This window comes from Entelurus aequoreus, linkage group LG11, assembly GCF_033978785.1.
Source record: "Entelurus aequoreus isolate RoL-2023_Sb linkage group LG11, RoL_Eaeq_v1.1, whole genome shotgun sequence".
Taxonomy (NCBI): Eukaryota; Metazoa; Chordata; class Actinopteri; order Syngnathiformes; family Syngnathidae; genus Entelurus; species Entelurus aequoreus.
In genome coordinates this window covers 28,316,714-28,336,767 of record NC_084741.1, presented here as the reverse complement: position 1 = coordinate 28,336,767, position 20,054 = coordinate 28,316,714, and the positions used below count along the sequence as shown (strand labels likewise).

Below are 20,054 nucleotides of genomic sequence, written 5' to 3'. Positions count from 1 at the left end.
GGCCGTAAATAAGCCGCACCGTTGTATAAGCCGCAGGGACCAGAACGAGGGGAAAAAGTAGCGGCTTATAGTCCGGAAATTACGGTATTTATTTTTAATGTTATTATTTATAGAGTGTATTGTGAATAAATTGAGAACAGTTAGTGAACAAAAGTGTTAGGAATTGCTATGTAATGGAAAAAGGGTATGATTAAATAAGCTCTGCTTCTTCGTACACCTTTTCGAACATGTTGAAAAGAGAAACTGGAAATTGTGATCATGTATCATGTTGTAATTGTATGCATGTTCGAAATAAACTCAAAACCATCACTATAACCATATAACTATTATTTTTCTTTCCACTATGGTCTGAATTGTGCTAGATAATGTTCTTCATCTCTTTATGTGTGCGTGTGCGTGTGTGTGTGTGTGCGTGCGTGCCACACCTAATTTTGTAAGCCATATGATGTAAAAGTTGACGTTAGCTGGCTGTATAGTACATTTTTCATAGCACTCGACTTATTTATTTACTTACTTATTTATAAGATTGATTGAATCTTTCAAGTTTGCGTCCAGGTGATATCTAAACAGGCTTTCTAAACGTGCTTATTTGTTTTTAAGGATGTCATTTCTCACATTGTAGAAATGTCTGACAAAGTATGACTGCAAATGTTTAACATTAATTTTATCCATGAAATGAGACCCATATTGCTCAGTTTCATTCAAGCAGGAAGCTAACTCAGTTTAATGTCTCAAAGCATCAATACAGTATCCTCCATTGTGTGAGTGACGTTAATTAGATTTTTACGCCTCAAAATTTACATCAGGGCCAAACTTTTGTCATTATATTCCCTTTATTAAACGTACAGGCAATTTTGTATGTGTCATACAAGTGTAAAAAGAGCTTAACCACTGTCAAATTAACACATATAATATATAATGTTGTTAAATCCATCTAAACACTGTATAAAAAGTGTTCACTAAACCCACATGTATTTTATAACAAGTGAAGACGTATCGGCAGTAATGTTCCCTCTAAATTTTGATGTGTTTGAGCAAATGCAAGAACTCCCTGAACGTTCAGTGGAGCACATGTGAGCAACATCAGACGTTAACACTGTGGCCATACCAGCAGCACACCAGTCCCAAACTTGACATCAGTTAGTCTTATTTTTATGATCAAATAACAGCAGTCATTTCGATGAGATTATTTTGTAATTTAGGGGATTTGGCCCACTTAAAATTGCAATAACAAAATAAAATGTTGTTTTTCATGTGCTGTGTACTAGTATTATATGTCTGGGTGGGGGTCCTGCTTTGGAAAAAATGTATACCCCTTTCAGAGATTACATTTAGTTCCCCTTAAAACATTCACATGTTGCACAATGAGATGTAAGCATGCGATAAAGACTACGTTCGTGTAACTTTCTATCTGTAAAATATATATATTTTTTATTAGCATTTCAGTAATCTAGGAACATCAGTTCATGATTAATATCCATAAATTGAAATTCTTAATAAATGGAATTAGAATTAGCACACATATGTTTGGGGAGTCTTTGGAGGTCTAAGGACCTGGGATTTACATTTTACGTGTGGTGTTGGAGTTGTCCAACTTTTTGTGTGGCCATAAACGCATTAGTGGCTAAGTGCCATGAGTGTGTCTGTTGGGGCAAGTGAGAGAGAGCGAGTGGCTACTGTTGATATGACAGATGACAAAGCGTTGCTTTAAGTCTGGTTTGTACAGCAGAAAATTATCCGTTTTGCTATATATACGTGTTTTACTAATGTTTTTGGTGGGGTTACAGCCGACAAGAAACCGTTTTGCTTGGTGTGCTTGAAGCTCATTTACCTTGTCACTGAACGCATCAAAACTATGACACCTGAAGTGAAGTGAAAACCATTTCAGGTGACTACCTCTTGAAGCTCATCGAGAGAATGCCAAGAGTGTGCAAAGCAGTAATCAAAGCATAGAGTAACTATTTTGAAGAAACAAGAATATAAAACGTGTTTTCAGTTATTTCACCTTTTTTTGTTAAGTACATAACTCCACATGTGTTCATTCATAGTTTTGATGCCTTCAGTGACAATCTACAATGTAAATAGTCATGAAAATAAAGAACACGCAACGCATTGAATAAGAAGGTGTGTCCAAACTTTTGGCCTGTACTGTATGTATTAGGCATGCACGATTTAGAGAAAAAACCTAATTGTGATTTTTTTAATTTTTCCATTCCAAATTTGCAATTGCGATTTGATTTGCGATTCTATACATAAAAATGCACAAAACTGCAAAAATAATGAGTGAAGGAATACATGTTACAACACCAGAGGAACACCTTTTGCTACACACAAGTTAAAGTTAATGATTGTCACACGCACACACTAGGTGTGGTGAAATTTGTCCTCTGCATTTGACCCATCCCCTTGTTCACCCCCTGGGAGGTGAGGGGAGCAGTGGGCAGCAGCGGTGCCGCGCCCGGGAATCATTTTTGGTGAATTAAGCAAGCAAGCACTCCATGCATTTTGCTTTGCGTTGAATACAATAGCAAGTACCAGTAGGTAGAAAAAGTTATTTTTGAATAATAAGGCCCCTTTAAAGGGGACTTATGCTCATTTTAATCTACATCTACACCATTTCCTTGTGGTCTAGTCAATATGTATTGGATATGCTTTGGTGTAAGTTTTGCTCCACTGTTACTTTTATAACCTGTTTTTTGAGTATTTATCTTCCCAGATTGCAAATGAAACCACGCCGAAACTTCTCCAAAAGTATCAGGATTTATCGTTTGAAAATGTCCACTATTTAAATAATAATAATATATTTAATTTATAAACGCCTTTTAAAAAAACCAAGGACACTTTACAATGCAAAATACAGATAAAATAATAAAAAATTCAATGATAAAACAATAACGGATAAAATCAACACGTAACAAACAAATAAAAGAGAGTGTAGAGGCAGTTACTTTGAGTCTGGATTTGAACATATGAAGGAAGTCAATATTGCAGATGGTAGAGCAGTCCAGAGTTTGGTGATAAGGGGGTTGATGACACAGCAAGGTCGATGGAAGAGGAGGAGGATCTGGTGCAATGTTGAGGAGGTCAGAAAAATAAGTAGGGATGAAGTCGTAGATGACTTTAAAGGTATAGAGAAGGATTTTTGTAGTCAATTCTTTGCCTGACCGGGAGCCAGGGAAATTTTGAAGGATGGGCTTGATGTGATGAAATTAATTTTGGTTACTATCCGGGCAGCAGAGTTATTGGACCAGTTGGAGCTTGTGGAGGGATTTCTGGGGGAGGCCAAAGAGAAGGGAGTTGCAATAATCGATGCAGTAGGTGATCAGACTGTGAACAAGAATGGAGGCAGCATGAACAGTAAGAGAGGGGTGGTTATTATTATGGAGATAGACATAAACAGAGCGCTTGATGTTATTGATGTGAGATTGGAATGACAGTGTGTTATCCAAGATAACACCCTGACTCTTAACCTAAGGTGAGGGGCACACTGGGGAGTTGTCAAAAGTTATGGTAGCAATAGTTTGTATCAATAAAAATAATTTTGGTTTTATCACTGTTTAATTTTAGGAAGTTTGAGGTGAACCAGGATTTTATTTCAAATAAGCAGGAGGTGAGGAATGAGGGCGGAAGTGTTACATTAGGCCTGGTAGAGAGGTACATCTGGGTGTCATAAACGTGGCAGTGGAAGTGAATGTTAAATTACAGAATATATGGCCAAGACAGATCCCTGTGTGACACCTGTTATGTCTGCAGAATGATCGGATTTAAATCATTTTAGCTGTATGAACTGAGTGTGGCTTGTGGGGTAACAGTGAAACAAGTCCAGGGGGGTGTTGATGATGCCAAAGGATGAGAGTCTATTAAGCAGGATTGGATGAGAGATGGTGTTGAAGGCTGCACTCGAGTCCAGGAGGAGGACGGAGAGACGTACAGAGTCAGCTGCCGTGAGGAGGTGGTTGGTGATTTTTAATAGGGCAGTTTCTGTACTGTGACGAGGGCGAAAACCAGGCTGGAAAGGTTCATAGAGGAAGTTCCGTGTTATGTAGAGGTGCAATTGGGACGTGACTGTTTTTTGGAGAATTTTTTTAGATGAAAAGTCAATTGAAAATAGCACGGAGGTTATTGTAATTTTTGGGACTTGAACCACATTTTTTCAAATTTGTAGAAACAGAAATATATTTTGAAGTAGTCATTGATATTTTTTCCCAGACATGGTTGAATTGTAAACTTAAGATAGCCACCCGGTTACAACAATAGACACATCTGCACACTCTCCGATAAATTCAAAGAGTGCATAAAAACAGCGTTTTTATGCCCATACCAAGATTATATAAAAATAACAGCTTGACCGAATGTCCAAATAATTACGTCCACCTTGCTGTGACATTACAACATAGCCAGACTGCAAAACCCTGCGAACAGACGCATCACTGTGTGCAAACTCACACTAAAATGCACGAACCTTATGAGTTGAAGCTCTGGCAAACCGAATATTCAACATTGTAACAACATTTATAAGTCAGAAAAGACAAACTTCATCATTGGACCCCTTAAAAGGTGTTTGAATTTGCAGGTACAGCTGTAGTTTCATCTGTTCCCTACATCAAAATTCACCTTATAATAGAAAAAAAATGACCAGATTTGGTACCCATGGATGAACTTGTGTGCGTGCGCGTGCGTGTGCTTGTGTGTGTGTGTGTGTTTGTACTTGTTAACGTGATGGGTGTAAAATTCCCGGAGGGATGCTGTTGACTGGAAGCCAATAGGCACCCACCAAACCTCTGACCCTGACCCTTAAAGCCCTTGGGGTTGTACAGAGAGTGCTTTCCCATGTTTTCACGGTGTTAATCTAGACTTGGGTTAGTGCACTCTGCTTTAAGTGTGGTAGACAGACGACAGACATACAACTGACAGACAGACATATAGAATAGATAGACAGACAGACGAAGATACGTTCCTCAGCAGACTTGACAGGTGCCTGACCCGACCAGACTTGACAGGTGCCTAACCCGACCTCCTCCTTGTTAATCGCTCTGTTTTTCAGTTTAATGCACGTGAGCGCACATTCCTACACGCATGTTTATTCATGCTGCGTAATTAGCAAAACATGTTATCTGCAGCACGGTGACCCCCTTCGGTCCAGGTCGAGTAGCGGCCTGGAGGGTGGATGGCTGAGGTGTAATCCTCCTGTCACCCTCAGGGCATGGCGGGATGAAGGGGCTCCTGTTTTTTCTGCTTCACGTCTCTCAGGCTTATTAAGCAACCCCCAACCTTGTCTTACCCCTTTCAACATTTACATCACCGGAGAAGATCATTTGGAGGGCAGTTCTGTCAGATGGAGGGCAACTTTAGCACTGATGCAGCAGAGGAATTAAGAAAAAGATTTTCATTTTGACAGAGGTGTGGCGTTCTTTTGACTTTGGGCGAAAAGCGGGGTGACCTTGAAATAATCACCTGTCAATCACTGGCCTGACAGACAGATTAACACCAATACAAACTCACAGTACCTTAGAAAACTGAATACATGCACATTTCTGCAAAAACAGTTTAACCTACATTTTCCTTAGTAATCCCTTCCAAAAGTGCAGACAAAAACCAAATTTTGAAGCAGTTTTTCGAAAAGTAACGTAAATTAATTAATCTGTTTCAGACACTCGAAATGACTAACACAAATCAAATATTTAAAAAGAATAACTATAGTTTTTTTTTAACGCAGAAAACAATGTGAAATACAGTGGAACCTTAATTTACGAATTTAATTGGTTCTTGAACAGGGTTCGTAATGTGAAAATGTTCTATAGTGAAGCAAATTTTTCCATAAGAAAAAATTTAAATAATGGGTTCTAGACTCAACAAAAGTCCATATTTTAGTGAAGGTTGGTACACTTTGAACACAATGTAAAGTGCTGTACCAATATATATTTTAGTACACTTTGAACACAATGTAAAGTGCTGTACCAATATATATATTGGTACACTTTGAACAAAATGTAAAGTGCTATGATGATATGATTTTCTTTAAAAATGCTTAAAAAATGTATGCAATACATACATTTAAAACAAAAATGTGTTATTAATTAGTATTAACATATTTTGGGGGGTGTGACCTGCAGCAAAGCGGGATGTGCAAGGACCAGCTTCGAGATTAGCGACAGGTGCGTAGATGACAGAGCTGAGAGTGTTTGTCTGATCACCTGTCGCTCTGTTAAAGGCAGCAGTCGGGAAGGAGAAAGGAGTTGTTGTTGATGGCGGTTGGCGAAGCACGAGGGGAGTGAGAGCAAGACAGACGACTCTGAAGGAAAACCATTCATGTGCTCGATCGAGGAAAAAGACAATTGCTGAAAAGCACACAAAGACTTTGCACGATCTAACACGTTTATTGTAAAATAAACATTATTGTTAACCTTGAAAAGGAGTGGTGATGTCGGTGACTGGTGGTCCAAAGAACCCAGAGAAGCAAGACCTCTACAATTTGGCGCCCAACATGGCTGGACCACAGGAGGCGGGGAAGGACGACCCCCTGACGGCTCTCGCGGGCGTGCTCGCTGAGGTGGCAGCGAGCAGCCGCCAACAGCTCAAGGTGGCCCGCCAACAGTGCCAGGTCCTGCGGGCGTTGGCGGACTAGGCGGGCGGGGCACGGCCAATGCCAACGGCCAATGCCAACGGCCGTCACTATACACCGCATGGGGGAGGAAGAGGACCCCCATGCCTTTTTGGACATGTTTGCGACCACGGTCCCGACTGCTGCCCACAGAACATCTCCCGCGCGGACGGCCCCTCAAACGCTTGGGCAGGCGTGCTGGAGGCCCGGTCACACGCGTCAGGGACCTCAGCAGGTGGAGGTGGGGCGCGTGACCCGGGTGGCTGGCCCTTCAGTGTCCTCCCCCGGCCCAGGTGAGACGTACGGTATCAAGGTAACGATACAAGGGAGTACATACCAGGCGATGGTGGATGCGGGCAGACCATGATCCACCAGAACCTGGTTCGACCCGAGGTTTTGAGGCAGGCAACACAGCTAAAAATCAGGTCTGTTCATGGGGATGTGCACAAGTACCCTATGGTGCCAGTAGAAATTTGGTATGAGGGACAAAAGCATAGGGTCGAGGTAGCTGTAGGTACGCACCTCTCGCACCCCGTAATTTTGGGCATAATTTGGCCGGGGTTTAACTGTTTACTGACATAATGCGTGGGGGTGCGTTCACGGACCGTAGGAAAGGGGAATTTCCGCGCAGTTCTCAGTGGCGACGCGAGTCCATCCGACACTGCCGAGCGGGAACCGGCGGGGGCTTCGCGGGAAGCCCCCCCAGCCCTCTATTGGCGCCCTACGGAGGATTTTCCCCTCGAGCAGTCTCGCGATGAAACTTTGCGCGCGGCCTTGGACCAGGTGGCTTATATTGATGGTCAGCTGGTGCGCCCGGGAACAGCGCGGGTATTCCCTCACTTCTCCATTATTAGAGATATATTGTACCGAGTGAGCCGTGACACTCAAACAGGAGAGGAAATCACCCAGTTGTTGGTGCCGAAACGCCGCCGGGAAATGGTTTTCCAGGCCGCGCACTACAATCCCATGTCTGGCCACATGGGGTATGATAAAACACTCAATCGGGTAATGGTCCAATTCTATTGGCCGGGCAGACGTGCGCCGGCGGTGTGCTGCCTGCCCGGACTGTCAGCTGGTGAATCCGGCGGCCACTCCGAAGGCGCCTTTGCGCCCATTGACGCTCATGGAGGTCCCATTCGAGAGAATTGGGATGGACCTCATAGCACCATTCCACCCGAGCACACGGGGATATCGCTTTGTGTTAGTCCTGGTGGATTACGCAACGCGCTATCCCGAAGCAGTGCCCCTGCGCTCCATCTCTGCAAAGAGTGTCGCGCAAGCTCTGTTTCAGGTCATCTCCCGAGTTGGAATCCCGAAAGAGATTCTGACTGACCAGGCCACGTCCTTTATGTCACGCACGGTAAAGAAACTGTACAGGTTATTAGGAATTAAAGCGATCCGCACCAGCATGTACCACCCACAAACAGATGGGCTGGTGGAGCGGCTAAATAAGACGCTAAAAACCATGATCCGTAAGTTTACGCACGAGGACAAACCAAATTGGGATAAATGGCTGGATCCCCTAATGTTTGCGATACGGGAGGTACCCCAAGCCTCCACAGGCTTTGCGCCTTTTGAGTTATTATACGGCAGGAAACCGTGCGGGGTGTTGGACGTGATTAAAGAAAGTTGGGAGGAGAATCCAAGCTCCAGCAAGTACGAAATTCAGTACGTCATGGACATGCGAGCAAAACTCCACACGGTGGGGCATTTGTCACGCGAGAATTGGCTCCGTGCCCAGGAACGTCAGCAGCGCGCGTATAACAGGGGGACTCAGCTAAGAAAATTTTCACCGGGAGAAAAAGTGCTTGTATTACTACCCACATCCAGCTCGAAATTACTTGTGCGCTGGTAAGGACCCTTCGAGGTCACACGGCAAGTGGGTGATTTGGACTACGAGGTCCGGCGCTCGGACCGGGGCGAAGCCACCCAAATTTATCATATAAACCTCCTGAAAGCATGGAAGGAGGCGGAGCCTGTTTCCATGGTGACGGTGGTTGAGGAGGAGGAGGAGTTCGGGCCAGAGGTCCCGAGCGCTGGTCCGTCCTTTCCCCTCCTCTGTGACAATCAGCTCACGTTAGCGCAGAGAGTGAATATTGCTAAGCTGCAGCAGCGCTTCTCTGTGTTCTCCCCTCGGCCCGGGCGCACGAACCTCATCCAGCATCATATTGAGACCAGCCCGGGTGTTACGGTGCGGTCTCGGCCCTATAGGCTCCCCGAACACAAACGCAGAGTAGTTCGGGAGGAATTAAAATCCATGCTGGAATTGGGGGTAATAGAAGAATCCCACAGTGCGTGGTGCAGCCCCATTGTTCTGGTAGGGAAGAAGGATGGGTCTGTGTGGTTCTGTGTGGATTACCGCAAAGTGAACGAAATATCACGTTTTGACGCGTACCCAATGCCTCGGGTCGACGAGCTCCTGGATCGGCTGGGCACTGCTCCTTTTTTCACGACACTGGATTTAACCAAGGGCTACTGGCAGATTCCCTTGTCACCAGTGTCCAGGGAAAAAAAGCGGCCTTTTGCACTCCGGAAGGTTTGTACCAATTTGTGACACTTCCGTTTGGCTTGTTCGGTGCGCCCGCCACGTTCCAGCGTCTCATGGACCGGGTACTGCGACCCCACGCTGCATACGCGGCGGCCTACCTAGATGATGTCATCATCCAGAGTAGCGGCTGGGATGAACACATCCCAGCGGGTGGGGGCAGTGCTCGAGTCCCTGAGACAGGCAGGGCTCATCGCCAACCCGGCGAGGTGTGCAGTTGGCCAGAGGGAAGTACAGTATCTTGGGTACCAATTGGGAGGAGGGCAGTTGCAGCCGCAGGTAGATAAAACAGCGGCAATTGCGGCCTGCCCAACCCCCAATACGAAAAAAGAGGTGAGGCAGTTTTTGGGTCTGGCGGGTTACTACCGGAGGTTTATCCACCGGTTTGCGGACCTGACCAGCCCAATAACTGACCTCACCCGAAAGGGTGCTCCAGATCTGGTCCAGTGGACGGAGCAGTGCCAGCAGGCGTTTGAGAGTGTTAAGAAGGCCCTCTGCGAGGAGCCGGTCCTGCACATGCCTGATTTTTGTCTTCCGTTTTGTCTGCAGGTGACGCGTCGGGCAGAGGACTGGGAGCTGTTTTGTCCCAGCAGGTGGAGGGTGTCCACCGACCCATCCTCTACATTAGCCGGAAGCTTTCCGAAAGGGAGGCCAGGTACAGCACAGTGGAGAGGGAGTGCCTCGCCATCAGGTGGGCGGTTGAGACCCTCCGATACTACCTCCTGGGGCGCTCATTTAGCCTCTCCTCGGACCACAAACCCCTCCAGTGGCTCCACTGCATGAAAGATGCCAATGTGCGGATCACCCGTTGGTATATAGCTTTGCAACCCTACAACTTCAGAGTGATTCACAGACCGGGTGCACAGATGGCCCGTGGCCGACTTCCTTTCCCGCTCCCTCACGGGGGTGGGGGGAGTGGGCGTGGCCGGACGGCGTCCTGGGGGGGTGGGCGCGGCCAGACGGCGTCCTGGCCTGAGTCTGGCGGTGGAGGTATGTGGGGGGCGTGGCATGCGGACCTTCAGCAAAGCAGGATGTGCCAGGACCGGCTTAGAGATTAGCGACAGGTGCGTGATGACACAGCTGAGAGTGTTTGTCTGATCACCTGTTGCTCTGTTAAAGGCAGCAGTCGGGAAGGAGAAGGGAGTTGTTGTTGATGGCGGTTGGCAAAGCACGGGGGGAGCGAAAGCAAGACAGACGACTCTGAAGGAAAACCATTCATGTGCTCGATTGAGGAAAAAGACAATTGCTGAAAAGCACACAAAGACTTTGCATGATCTAACACGTTTATTGTAAGAAACATTATTGTTAACCCTGAAAAGGAGTGGTGATGTCGGTGACTGGTGGTCCAAAGAACCCAGTGAAGCAAGACCTCAACACATATATTGTTTACTTTAATTTATTCAATTTTAAATTTTTTGTTTTTGTTTTGTATGACTGGGTTGAGTGGCTGCACGGTAGGCTTACTTGGCGTCATCGGGTGTTGTTCTGGCTTAATAGGGCCATGGTGTTTTTATTTGTGTGTTTGTATGTTTGTGTCATCATTGACGTTTTGGGGTGTTTTTTTATGGCTGTGGTTTGGGTGGTCAGCTCTTTCGCTTCCTGGTTTATGTGGCGTCGCGCGGGTTTTGCTTCCTGTTAGCCGGGGTCCATGTCCGTCTGTTCCGACTTGCGCTTTGGGGTTTGTGTTGGTGGCTTGGTGCCAGGGCAGCGGAGCCCTCTTGTTTGCTGTGGGTGCTGTGGCTCGGTTGTTTGGGTAGTGGTGCAAAAAGGGACAAGCGGTAGAAAATGGATTGATGGATGGATGAATCGGGGAGTGGAGTTTCTTGGTGGTGGGTGGTGTCTCTTGTTTACGTGTTATCGTTTGGGCTGACTTGTGGTCTGGCGCTGGCTGGTCTCCATGGTCAGCGTGTGGTTGTCGGTTGCGTTTTTTGGGTCAATTTGATTTGATCGGGTCGTGCTGGTTGTTGAGGTTTTGCAGCTGTTTTTTTTTGCTGCCGTTTGTTTGTGAAACAAGCGCTCGTGGCTGCTGGGTCCGGTGCGAGGGGGTAGCGGCTGTTGTGGTTTGTGGCGGTGCGCGCGCGAAGTGGTTGTAGGGGCTGGCGAACTTGCCGGCTTTGTTTTCGTTTGTTGTCGTGTTGGTTGGCTTGTCGGTTCTTAGTGCCTGATATTGTGCAGTCTTCTGGGTGTGGGCTTGTCCGTGGGGGGAAGCGTGCGGCTATACCTGTGGGAGGGGGGAAATGAATCGGCTGGTTCTCAGTGGGCGATGGGTTCCGGGACTGTATCGGTGCTCCGCCGGCTTATGTATGGATTTGTTTGTTTAAATATATGTGTGTGTATTGTTGCGCGCGACCAGTCTTCCTCTGAGGGAATAAAACACAATGGTCAATTCCAAGTTCTTTTGGATGACATTCTGTATATGTTGAGTAAAGAGGGCCACTGAGGCAGAATAGTACTTGGCCAAGTTTTACTAAAGCTTTAGGAGACCAGCCCTTACAACGCAACAATAGCATCACCAAGAGAGGTCTAAAAGTAAGACAAAAGGAATTAACTCTTACAGTGAAAAGGCATTCTCCACGGTATGTTTGTAAATATTGTTGTTGTATATATGTGTATAGTAGATGTATGTATGTATGTATGCATATGAGTGTGTGTATATGTATGTGTGCATGTACGTATGTGTGTGTGTGTGTATTTATGTGTAAATAAATGTACATATGTGTATATATATATGTATGCATGTACGTATGTGTGTAAATAAATGTATATATGTGTATATGTACATGTATGTATGTATGAATATATGTATGTGTGTAAGTGAGTATGTATGTGTATACTGTATATGTGTATGTATGTGTGTGTGTATATATACTGTATATGCCTCCAAACATATTGCTGGGTATTGTGGCCAAACAGCTCAATTTTTGTTTCATTTGACCACAGAACTTTCCTCCAGAAGGTCTTTTCTTTGTCCATGTGATGTCAGATGAAACAAAAATTGAGCTGCTTGGCCACAATACCCAGCAATATGTTGGGAAAAGAAGAGGTGAGGCCTTTAATCCCAGGAACACCATCTTACCGTCAAGCATGATGGTGGTAGTATTATGCTCTGGGCCTGTTTTGCTGCCAATGGAACTGGTGCTTTACAGACAGTGAATGGGACTCATAGTCATTCACCGACGTCCCACTGGGGTGAGTTTTTCCTTGCCCGTATGTGGGCTCTGTACCGAGGATGTCGTTGTGGCTTGTACAGCCCTTTGAGACACTTGTGATTTAGGGCTATATAAATAAACATTGATTGATTGATTGATTGACAATGAAAAAGGAGGATTACCTCCTAATTCTTCAGGACAATCTAAAATCATCAGCCCGGAGGTTGGGTCTTGGGCGCAGTTGGGTGTTACAACAGGACAATGACCCCAAACATACGTCAAAAGTGGTAAAGGAATGGCTAAATCAGGCTAGAATTAAGGTTTTGGAATGGCCTTCCCAAAGTCCTGAATTAAACGTGTGGACAAAGCTGAAGAAACAAGTCCATGTCAGAAAACCAACAAATTTAGCTGAACTGCACCAATTTTGTCAAGAGGAGTAGTCAAAATTTCAACCAGAAGCTTGTGGATGGCTACCAAAAGCACCTCATTGCAGTGAAACTTGCCAAGGGACATGTAACCAAATATTAACATTGCTGTACGTATACTTTTGACCTAGCTGATTTGGTCACATTTTCAGTAGACCCATAATACATTCATAAATGAACCAAACTTCATGAATGTTTTTTGTGACCAACAATGATGTGCTCCAATCACTATATCACACAAAAATAAGAGTTGTATAAATTATTGGAAACTCAAGACAGCCAGAACATTATGTTCTTTACAAGTGTATGTAAACTTTTGACCACAACTGTAAGTGTTTGTAAACATTGCGGTGAAAGTGAATGGAATGATAAAGTAAAAGTCAAAAATCCGGGATAAGTCTGTGTCAAAAGATGCTGAAACGCCACACTTATGTATACAAAGATCAACTAACCCCCCCAAGGAGTGTTATGTGGGTAAAGTGGCGCCAATTGCGGAAGAAGATTAATATGAGATGTTACACGCATTTCTCTGTGGTAGTAGTGTACTCACAGCAGTAAAACTATTAAAAAAAACATAATTCTCTTGTAATAGTTATATTATTTATTCCAATAATTTTCAGGTCAGCTTGTGAAGCCTAATTGTTTTTCCAAGTTTATACAGCAACTGGCATTAAAAACCAAACCAAGGTTGTTTGTTTAGTGTTTACACTCAGTTTATGATTGTGAGAGCAAAGCAAAGACGATTTGCGAATGTTATCTTGTCATGCTTAAATAAAATCTAGTCCTTGTTTATTAGCAATACATTGTTTTGGTTTTTTAAGGCACAAAAACAGGTAAAAATGTATTCATACATACCAGATACAAAATGAGTTGAGCAAATTTAAATGTTATTCACATTATTCACATCCAAATTGTGTTTGAGGCTTGCAAGCTATAATTGCTTCTTTCTTTTTAGACAATCGCTCTGTCTGCACTCTCAGTTTTTTACAACTTTGTGCTGATACAGTTGTAGTAATCCAGAAGTTTTTATCCGTGCACAACTCTGACCGCTGCAAAAAAACCACAAAATTTAACCATTTAGCTTTAGCAGAGATGCTAACAGTTCTTTTCACAGACAATGTATTGCTGTGCTTTCCTCTACCAAATGTTCAAGTTTTTCTTACATGAAAACACTTGATACGAATGAAGCACACTGCACCTTTTGCAAGAAAACAGTTCTATGGCAAATTTGATAAATGGCTGTTATATTTGTTAATGTTTTTTTCATTTAGTTTACGATAGAGAAGCTTCTGGTGTATTTAGTCAATTCAACCATTTTGTTTCAATGTGAAAAAGCAGTGAATTAATTAATATAGTTACAATTCATTCTGGTGTGACAAAGGAAAATCAGAACCTCTGATTTTCCTTTATGTCTTTGTACATTTTTGTCCGTATGGATGTGAAATGGTCTTAAATTATTTTCAATTTGGTCTTAAAAAAGTCTTAAATGTGATCTGAAAATAAAAAGCTAAACTTTGCAAAAGCTCCTCCCTGGTGCAAAATACCCCAACTTCGACGCTGCTCGCAGTGTTCATCGTTCTGCCAATTCTATGAACAAACATAACACACACCCTTTTTTTTTTTTAAAGGAATTCCGGGGAATGATAGGCAAGCAACTGAGTAGTTTGGCTGTACGATAACCGAGACGTTTGATAAAGTTGAAAATGTCTCATGAAAAGATGTAATAATATACAGTATTTGCAGAAATGGACCATAAAAAATAATGTGTGGACAATTTAGTTGGTTCTTTAGTTAGTCCTCTGATTAACTGATTGAATCCTCTTTGCAAACATAAGCTTGGATGTTTCCATCGTACATCAAGTAGATCCACTTTGTGTGATGCGTCCAACAAAACTGCAGTTAAACATAGCATTCCTCGTATGTCTGTGCTGCCACCATGAATCCAATGTTCACACTCCCTTCGTCTTGTTATGTGACCCTGTGCAGCAGCTGCGAGCAAACATTCGAGAGATGGAGAAGCTGTGCAGCCGCGTGCGCGCTGAAGACGCTGCGGCTCTGGAGAGGCTCGTCAGGCCGGTCAAGGACAGAGCGTCGTCCGCTACACGAGACTTCCTGCTGTTGCACTCCAACCCTGCACTTAAGCCTACGCTGTCTTTGCCGTCGCCTGATGTTCAGCCATCATCCGGCAGTTTATGTGCTGATGTAGAGGCAGAGGAGTCGGTTTGTGGATGGCATGTTCAGTCTCAACTACCAGAGATCCCTGCGCAAGAGAATGCTGCTGAGTCCTGGGACAACCTGGAAGAGGTACTTACTTACACTATGCCCATAAAGTCCTCCTGTGTCAAGGCACATATTTCCTAAGTTTGTAAACAATAACAAAAACAAAAGATTTTCAGATAATAAAAAATATTGTTCTAACCACATTAGTAATGGCCATATACTGATACTATACTTAGTATTGTTACTGTTGATATTTGTATCTATCAGTAGTGATGTGCGGATCGATACTGAAATATCAATACAGCCGATACCAAATTGTTATGTTCTAGTATCGATTCTCAATTCAAAATATCAGCACTTTAGATTTTCAAAGGAGCTCTCAGTGAAAGTGAAACAGGCCATCCTGAGGATGAAAAAAAGAAGAAATCCATCAGAGATACCAAACATGTTAGGAGTGGACAAATCAACAGATTAGTACCTTCTGAGAAAAAAGAGTGCACTGGTGAGCTTGGGAACTCAATAGACCTGAATGTCCACGGAAGGCAACAGTGGTGGATCATAGAATCCTTTCCATGGTGAAGAAAAACCCTTCACAACATCCACTCAAGTGAAGAACACTCTTTAGGAAGGACGTGTATCGTTTTTTCAGATCTGTGCTGAGTTCCTTTGACTTTCCCATTGTCACGTTTGTAACCGAGTCTAATGACTGCATCACCTGAGTCCTATTTAAATGGGCTCAGAGAAGTCAACAGGTGTCGTCAATCATAATCACCCACATTAACCTGCTCAGTGGCCTTGTGGTTAGAGTGTCTGCCCTGAGATCAATAGGTCATGAGTTCAAACCCCGGCCGAGTCATACCAAAGACTATAAAAATTGGACCCATTACCTCCCTGCTTGGCACTCAGCATCAATGGTTGGAATTGGGGGTTAAATCACCAAAATTATTCCCGAGCGCGGCCACCGCTGCTGCTCACTGCTACCCTCAGCTCCCAGGGGGTGGAACAAGGGGATGGGAAAATGCAGAGGTTAATTTCACCACACCTAGTGTGTGTGTGACTATCGGTGGTACTTTAATTTTTAAATAAAGTTAAAGGCCTACTGAAACCCACTACTACCGACCACGCAGTCTGATAGTTTATATATCAATGATGAAATCTTAACATTGCAACACATGCCAATACGGCTGGGTTAGATTAGTGAAGTGCAATTTTAAATTTCCCGCAAAATATCCTGCTGAAAACGTCTCGGTATGATGACGCCTGCGCGTGACGTCACGGATTGTAGCTGACATTTTGGGACAGCATTGTGGCCAGCTATTAAGTCGTCTGTTTTCATCGCAAAATTCCACAGTATTCTGGACATCTGTGTTGATGAATCTTTTGCAATTTGTTTAATGAACAATGGAGATAGCAAAGAAGAAAGCTGTAGGTGGGAAGCGGTGTATTAGCGGCCGGCTGCTGCAACACAAACACGTAGCCGGTGTTTCATTGTTTACATTCCCGAATGATGACAGTCAAAAAAAAATTAATTAAATAAAAAAATTAGTACAATACTGTTTCAAGGCTGTCCTACAGGGGGCAGCGATACACTTTTTGAAGCCAGGCTTTTTTCACCACAGCACCATCTGCTGGATCTAAGTGTTCGCTGTTTACCAATAAAAAAAAATGTTAAATTTACTCATATCCTCTGTTTAGACGTTACTTTGCCTCATTACAAGATTATACTGCATATGTCACCAACATGTTATTCCTTTCAGGATTTGAAGGAACTGAGTGGTCTGGTGACAACCTTCTCTGTGCTGGTCCATGTAAGTATGAACAACAGTTAGCTTTTACGCGTCGAGCGCTCGTGTGCCTTTTTTTTTTCCACCCCACCCTGTTTGTGTTCCTGATGGGGCTCCTCTGGGAGAATAGATCTGTTTAAGGACGACTGTGGGGACCCTGGAGGGCCTCTCACCGCAGCAGAAGGAAAGACTGTTGGGAGAGATGGAAGATTTGGAGGTGGGGGGTAGGAGGCAAAGGGAGGTGGGAAACATGGGATGCGTCGGAGCAGGTGGAGAACAGACGGCTGAGATTATCACTCGCCCCTCAGGGATGGAGGGAGGACAAGTGGAGGAGAGATTAACAGTGGCAGAGCGAGAGAGAGAGAGTGCAGATGTAGTTATGGTTGCAAACAGACGAGAGGAGGAGAAAGAGCATAGACATGTTTTCACGTCTCATGGGGAATAATATTTTAGTACACAACCATAGTGGAAAATTGGAAATACTTTCTGCATGTTGTTTTCCGCCTTTTTCTAAATCCTACAAACCTCCTTAATGTTCCTTCTATGCAGTCACTCAGTTTGATCAAAGCATGCAAATTGAAATGATATCCATCAAGAAGCTATCATGTGTTGTTGGACATTCTTTACAGTGGAACCCACAAAGTCATACCATTTTCATCTTAAAACAATTTGTTTTAAGACCTGATTAATTGTATTTCCTACATTTTATTTTATATCTAAATATCTTTAAATACATTTATAAATGGTTGATTTATATAGGCTAGTAAGGTAAAGTTTTGTACCTGACAACACCAGGGGACACCGCCATCCCACCACCTCAGGTAGGATGGAACAATCCATATAACACGTCACAGATGACGTCACACTAACATCACGTTACACCTCTGTGGAAGGCTGCAGAAGCAAGATAGCCGAAACTTGTCAGGTACAAAACTTTACCTTACTAGCCTATATAAATCAACCATTTATAAATACACATTAGTAGGCCAAATGAACCTCTTCAACATATCTTTAAATACACATTAACACACCGTAGGTTTATAAATGGCAGTGGCAAAGCCACCCGCCTTACTGTACCTTGCAGGTTTGAAATTTAAAAATAATAATAATTATAGTGTATTATTATGATAATCTTAGCATTTAAGCTAGCTCTTAGCGCTCAAGTTGCAATTAGTGCTCTAGTTGCTTGCTCGCTAACTTGCGATATGCTCCTGTGTACGCTACAGCGCTGTAGCGTACACAGGAGCATATCGCAAGCTGCGCAGCTTGTTACTTCCTGTGTAGCATGACGTGCACCTCCAAAATACTCCAACCTTTCTGATAGGTGGCCTATTTCCTGTGTGTGTGTGTGTACGACTCGTTCTGAGAGTGTACCACCCACCTCCACAAATTCTGATATCGGACCATTTTGCAATAAAAATGAATGTTGTAACACCTCATCTAACTCCAGCTGCAATAACACTCCCTTCCCCAGTTAAATTACCATGGTTCGCTCACCACGGAGGAAGCTAACGAGCTACATAGTCGACCAGAGTTGTGGTAGCTTACAGAGTGGATGTCACTTTACGTGCACACAAATCTACTAGACAAGCAGGTGTCCAAAATGGCCCACGACATTGAAGAAATACAATTGTAAACAAGGAAAAAGAACAATAAAGCAACAGATTTAAAGGAACTCCCACATCGGTGCTCTGGCGATCATTTGTTGTTTGTTAGCAAACAACGGAAGAGCGATGACGCTCATTTGTAGACAAGAGTCATCCAACAATTGTCCAGCAGATATGAATCATTTGTGGACCGCTTGATATTTCGCAGATATTGAAAGCATGAATCGCCGGTCACGGCCGTGGAAAGTGTCCTCTTTGTTGTTTGGTCACTGTGTCCACCCTGCCCTCATAGGGAGAGAGACAGCTGCCACTCTGAATATTTCATGGGATCCACACAATCACTCGCGCACGCACACACACACACACACACACACACACACACACACACACACACACACGCACACAGGCCGTCTAACGCGGTGAAAGGAGCTCATCCATTCCTAGCGTCTTTTCTTGTGGGGTCCACAGCCCAAATGTCCACAAATAAATAAATGTCCCCACAATAAAGGTGGGATGTCAAAAGATTTGTCACACACACATAAGTTAACACCAAATGTGTCAGCTTGTAGATCTGTGTGTGTGTGCGTGTGAATATGCGTACGTGTGTGTGTGCGTGCCTAACCCCCGTGTTTCAGTCCCAGCAGGAGAAGATTGACAGCATCGAGGACAACGTCAACACAGCCGCTGCCAATGTGGAGGAGGGGACCAAGAGCCTGGGGAAGGTGTGTATGCTCTCTCTCTCTCTCTCTCTGTGTGTGTGTGTGTGTGTGTGTGTGTGTGTGTGTGTGTGTGTGTGTGTGTGTGTGTGTGTGTGTGTGTGTGTGTGTGTGTGTGTGTGTGTGTGTGTGTGTGTGTGTGTGTTTTTGGGGAAACAAGGTGATCGATGGCACTTTGCCTTGCAGCAATTCCAACAGCGTTTGTCCTTATTGATCCGCTTGAATTGAGAGGGAAACCACAATTAAGGAAATTGAGAGAAGAAAAGGATGGAGAGAAGTGATAGAGCGCTTTTGCGTGTGTGTGTGTGTGTGTGTGTGTGTGTGTGTGTGTGTGTGTGTGTGTGTGTGTGTGTGTGTGTGTGTGTGTGTGTGTGTGTGTGTGTGTGTGTGTGTGTGTGTGTGTGCGCGCGTCGCACCAAGTGAGCTCTGAGTGACCGTTTCATGTTTTTATTGCCATTTGAGCATACCCACTCTGCGCTGTGAGTGTACATCATTGGCCTTCACACATATGACACACACAAAATTTTGCTGTGAATCACTGGTTGGAGCCACTCTACACTCTACTTTACACACACACTTACACGCCCACACCAGGAAAATCACTTTTTTTTTTCAGTCCTGCGTTAATAAATATTTAAGCAAAATTCCCTAATTTTCCTAAAATATATATCAATTGGTGTTACAGGACAGAACAATCTAGTTTAGTTAACCACTTAAAATGTAACAATATATCATGTATACATTTCTTTTTTACATTACACGAGTGTAAAAAGAAGTCAACCACTTAAAATGTAACAAGATATCTTGTATCAAAAGACATTTTAAATGGTCACACAAGTGTAAAAAGAAGTTAACCTAAACTGATAAAACAGTCTACATTACGTTGATAACAAACAGCACATCTGTATTCTTGCAAAATATTCATTTGGAAAGAAAATAGTACTTCACTGTTGTTTACTTTTTTCTTTTTCTTTTTTTATAGAAAAAAAATAAAATTTAATATTGTG

General features: G+C 43.7%; 1 protein-coding gene across 2 annotated transcripts in view; it reads left to right on the top strand.

Moving 5' to 3' along the window:
- The window catches only part of stx17 (syntaxin 17), a 40,410-nt gene that overhangs the window by 11,073 nt on the left and 9,283 nt on the right, over positions 1-20,054 (top strand). For both annotated transcript variants that reach the window (XM_062062897.1, XM_062062899.1), the window contains exons 4-6: positions 14,707-15,024; positions 16,698-16,748; positions 18,967-19,053. In XM_062062897.1, coding sequence (XP_061918881.1) covers positions 14,707-15,024; positions 16,698-16,748; positions 18,967-19,053 — 456 coding nt within the window. The remainder of the gene's footprint in view (positions 1-14,706; positions 15,025-16,697; positions 16,749-18,966; positions 19,054-20,054) is intronic.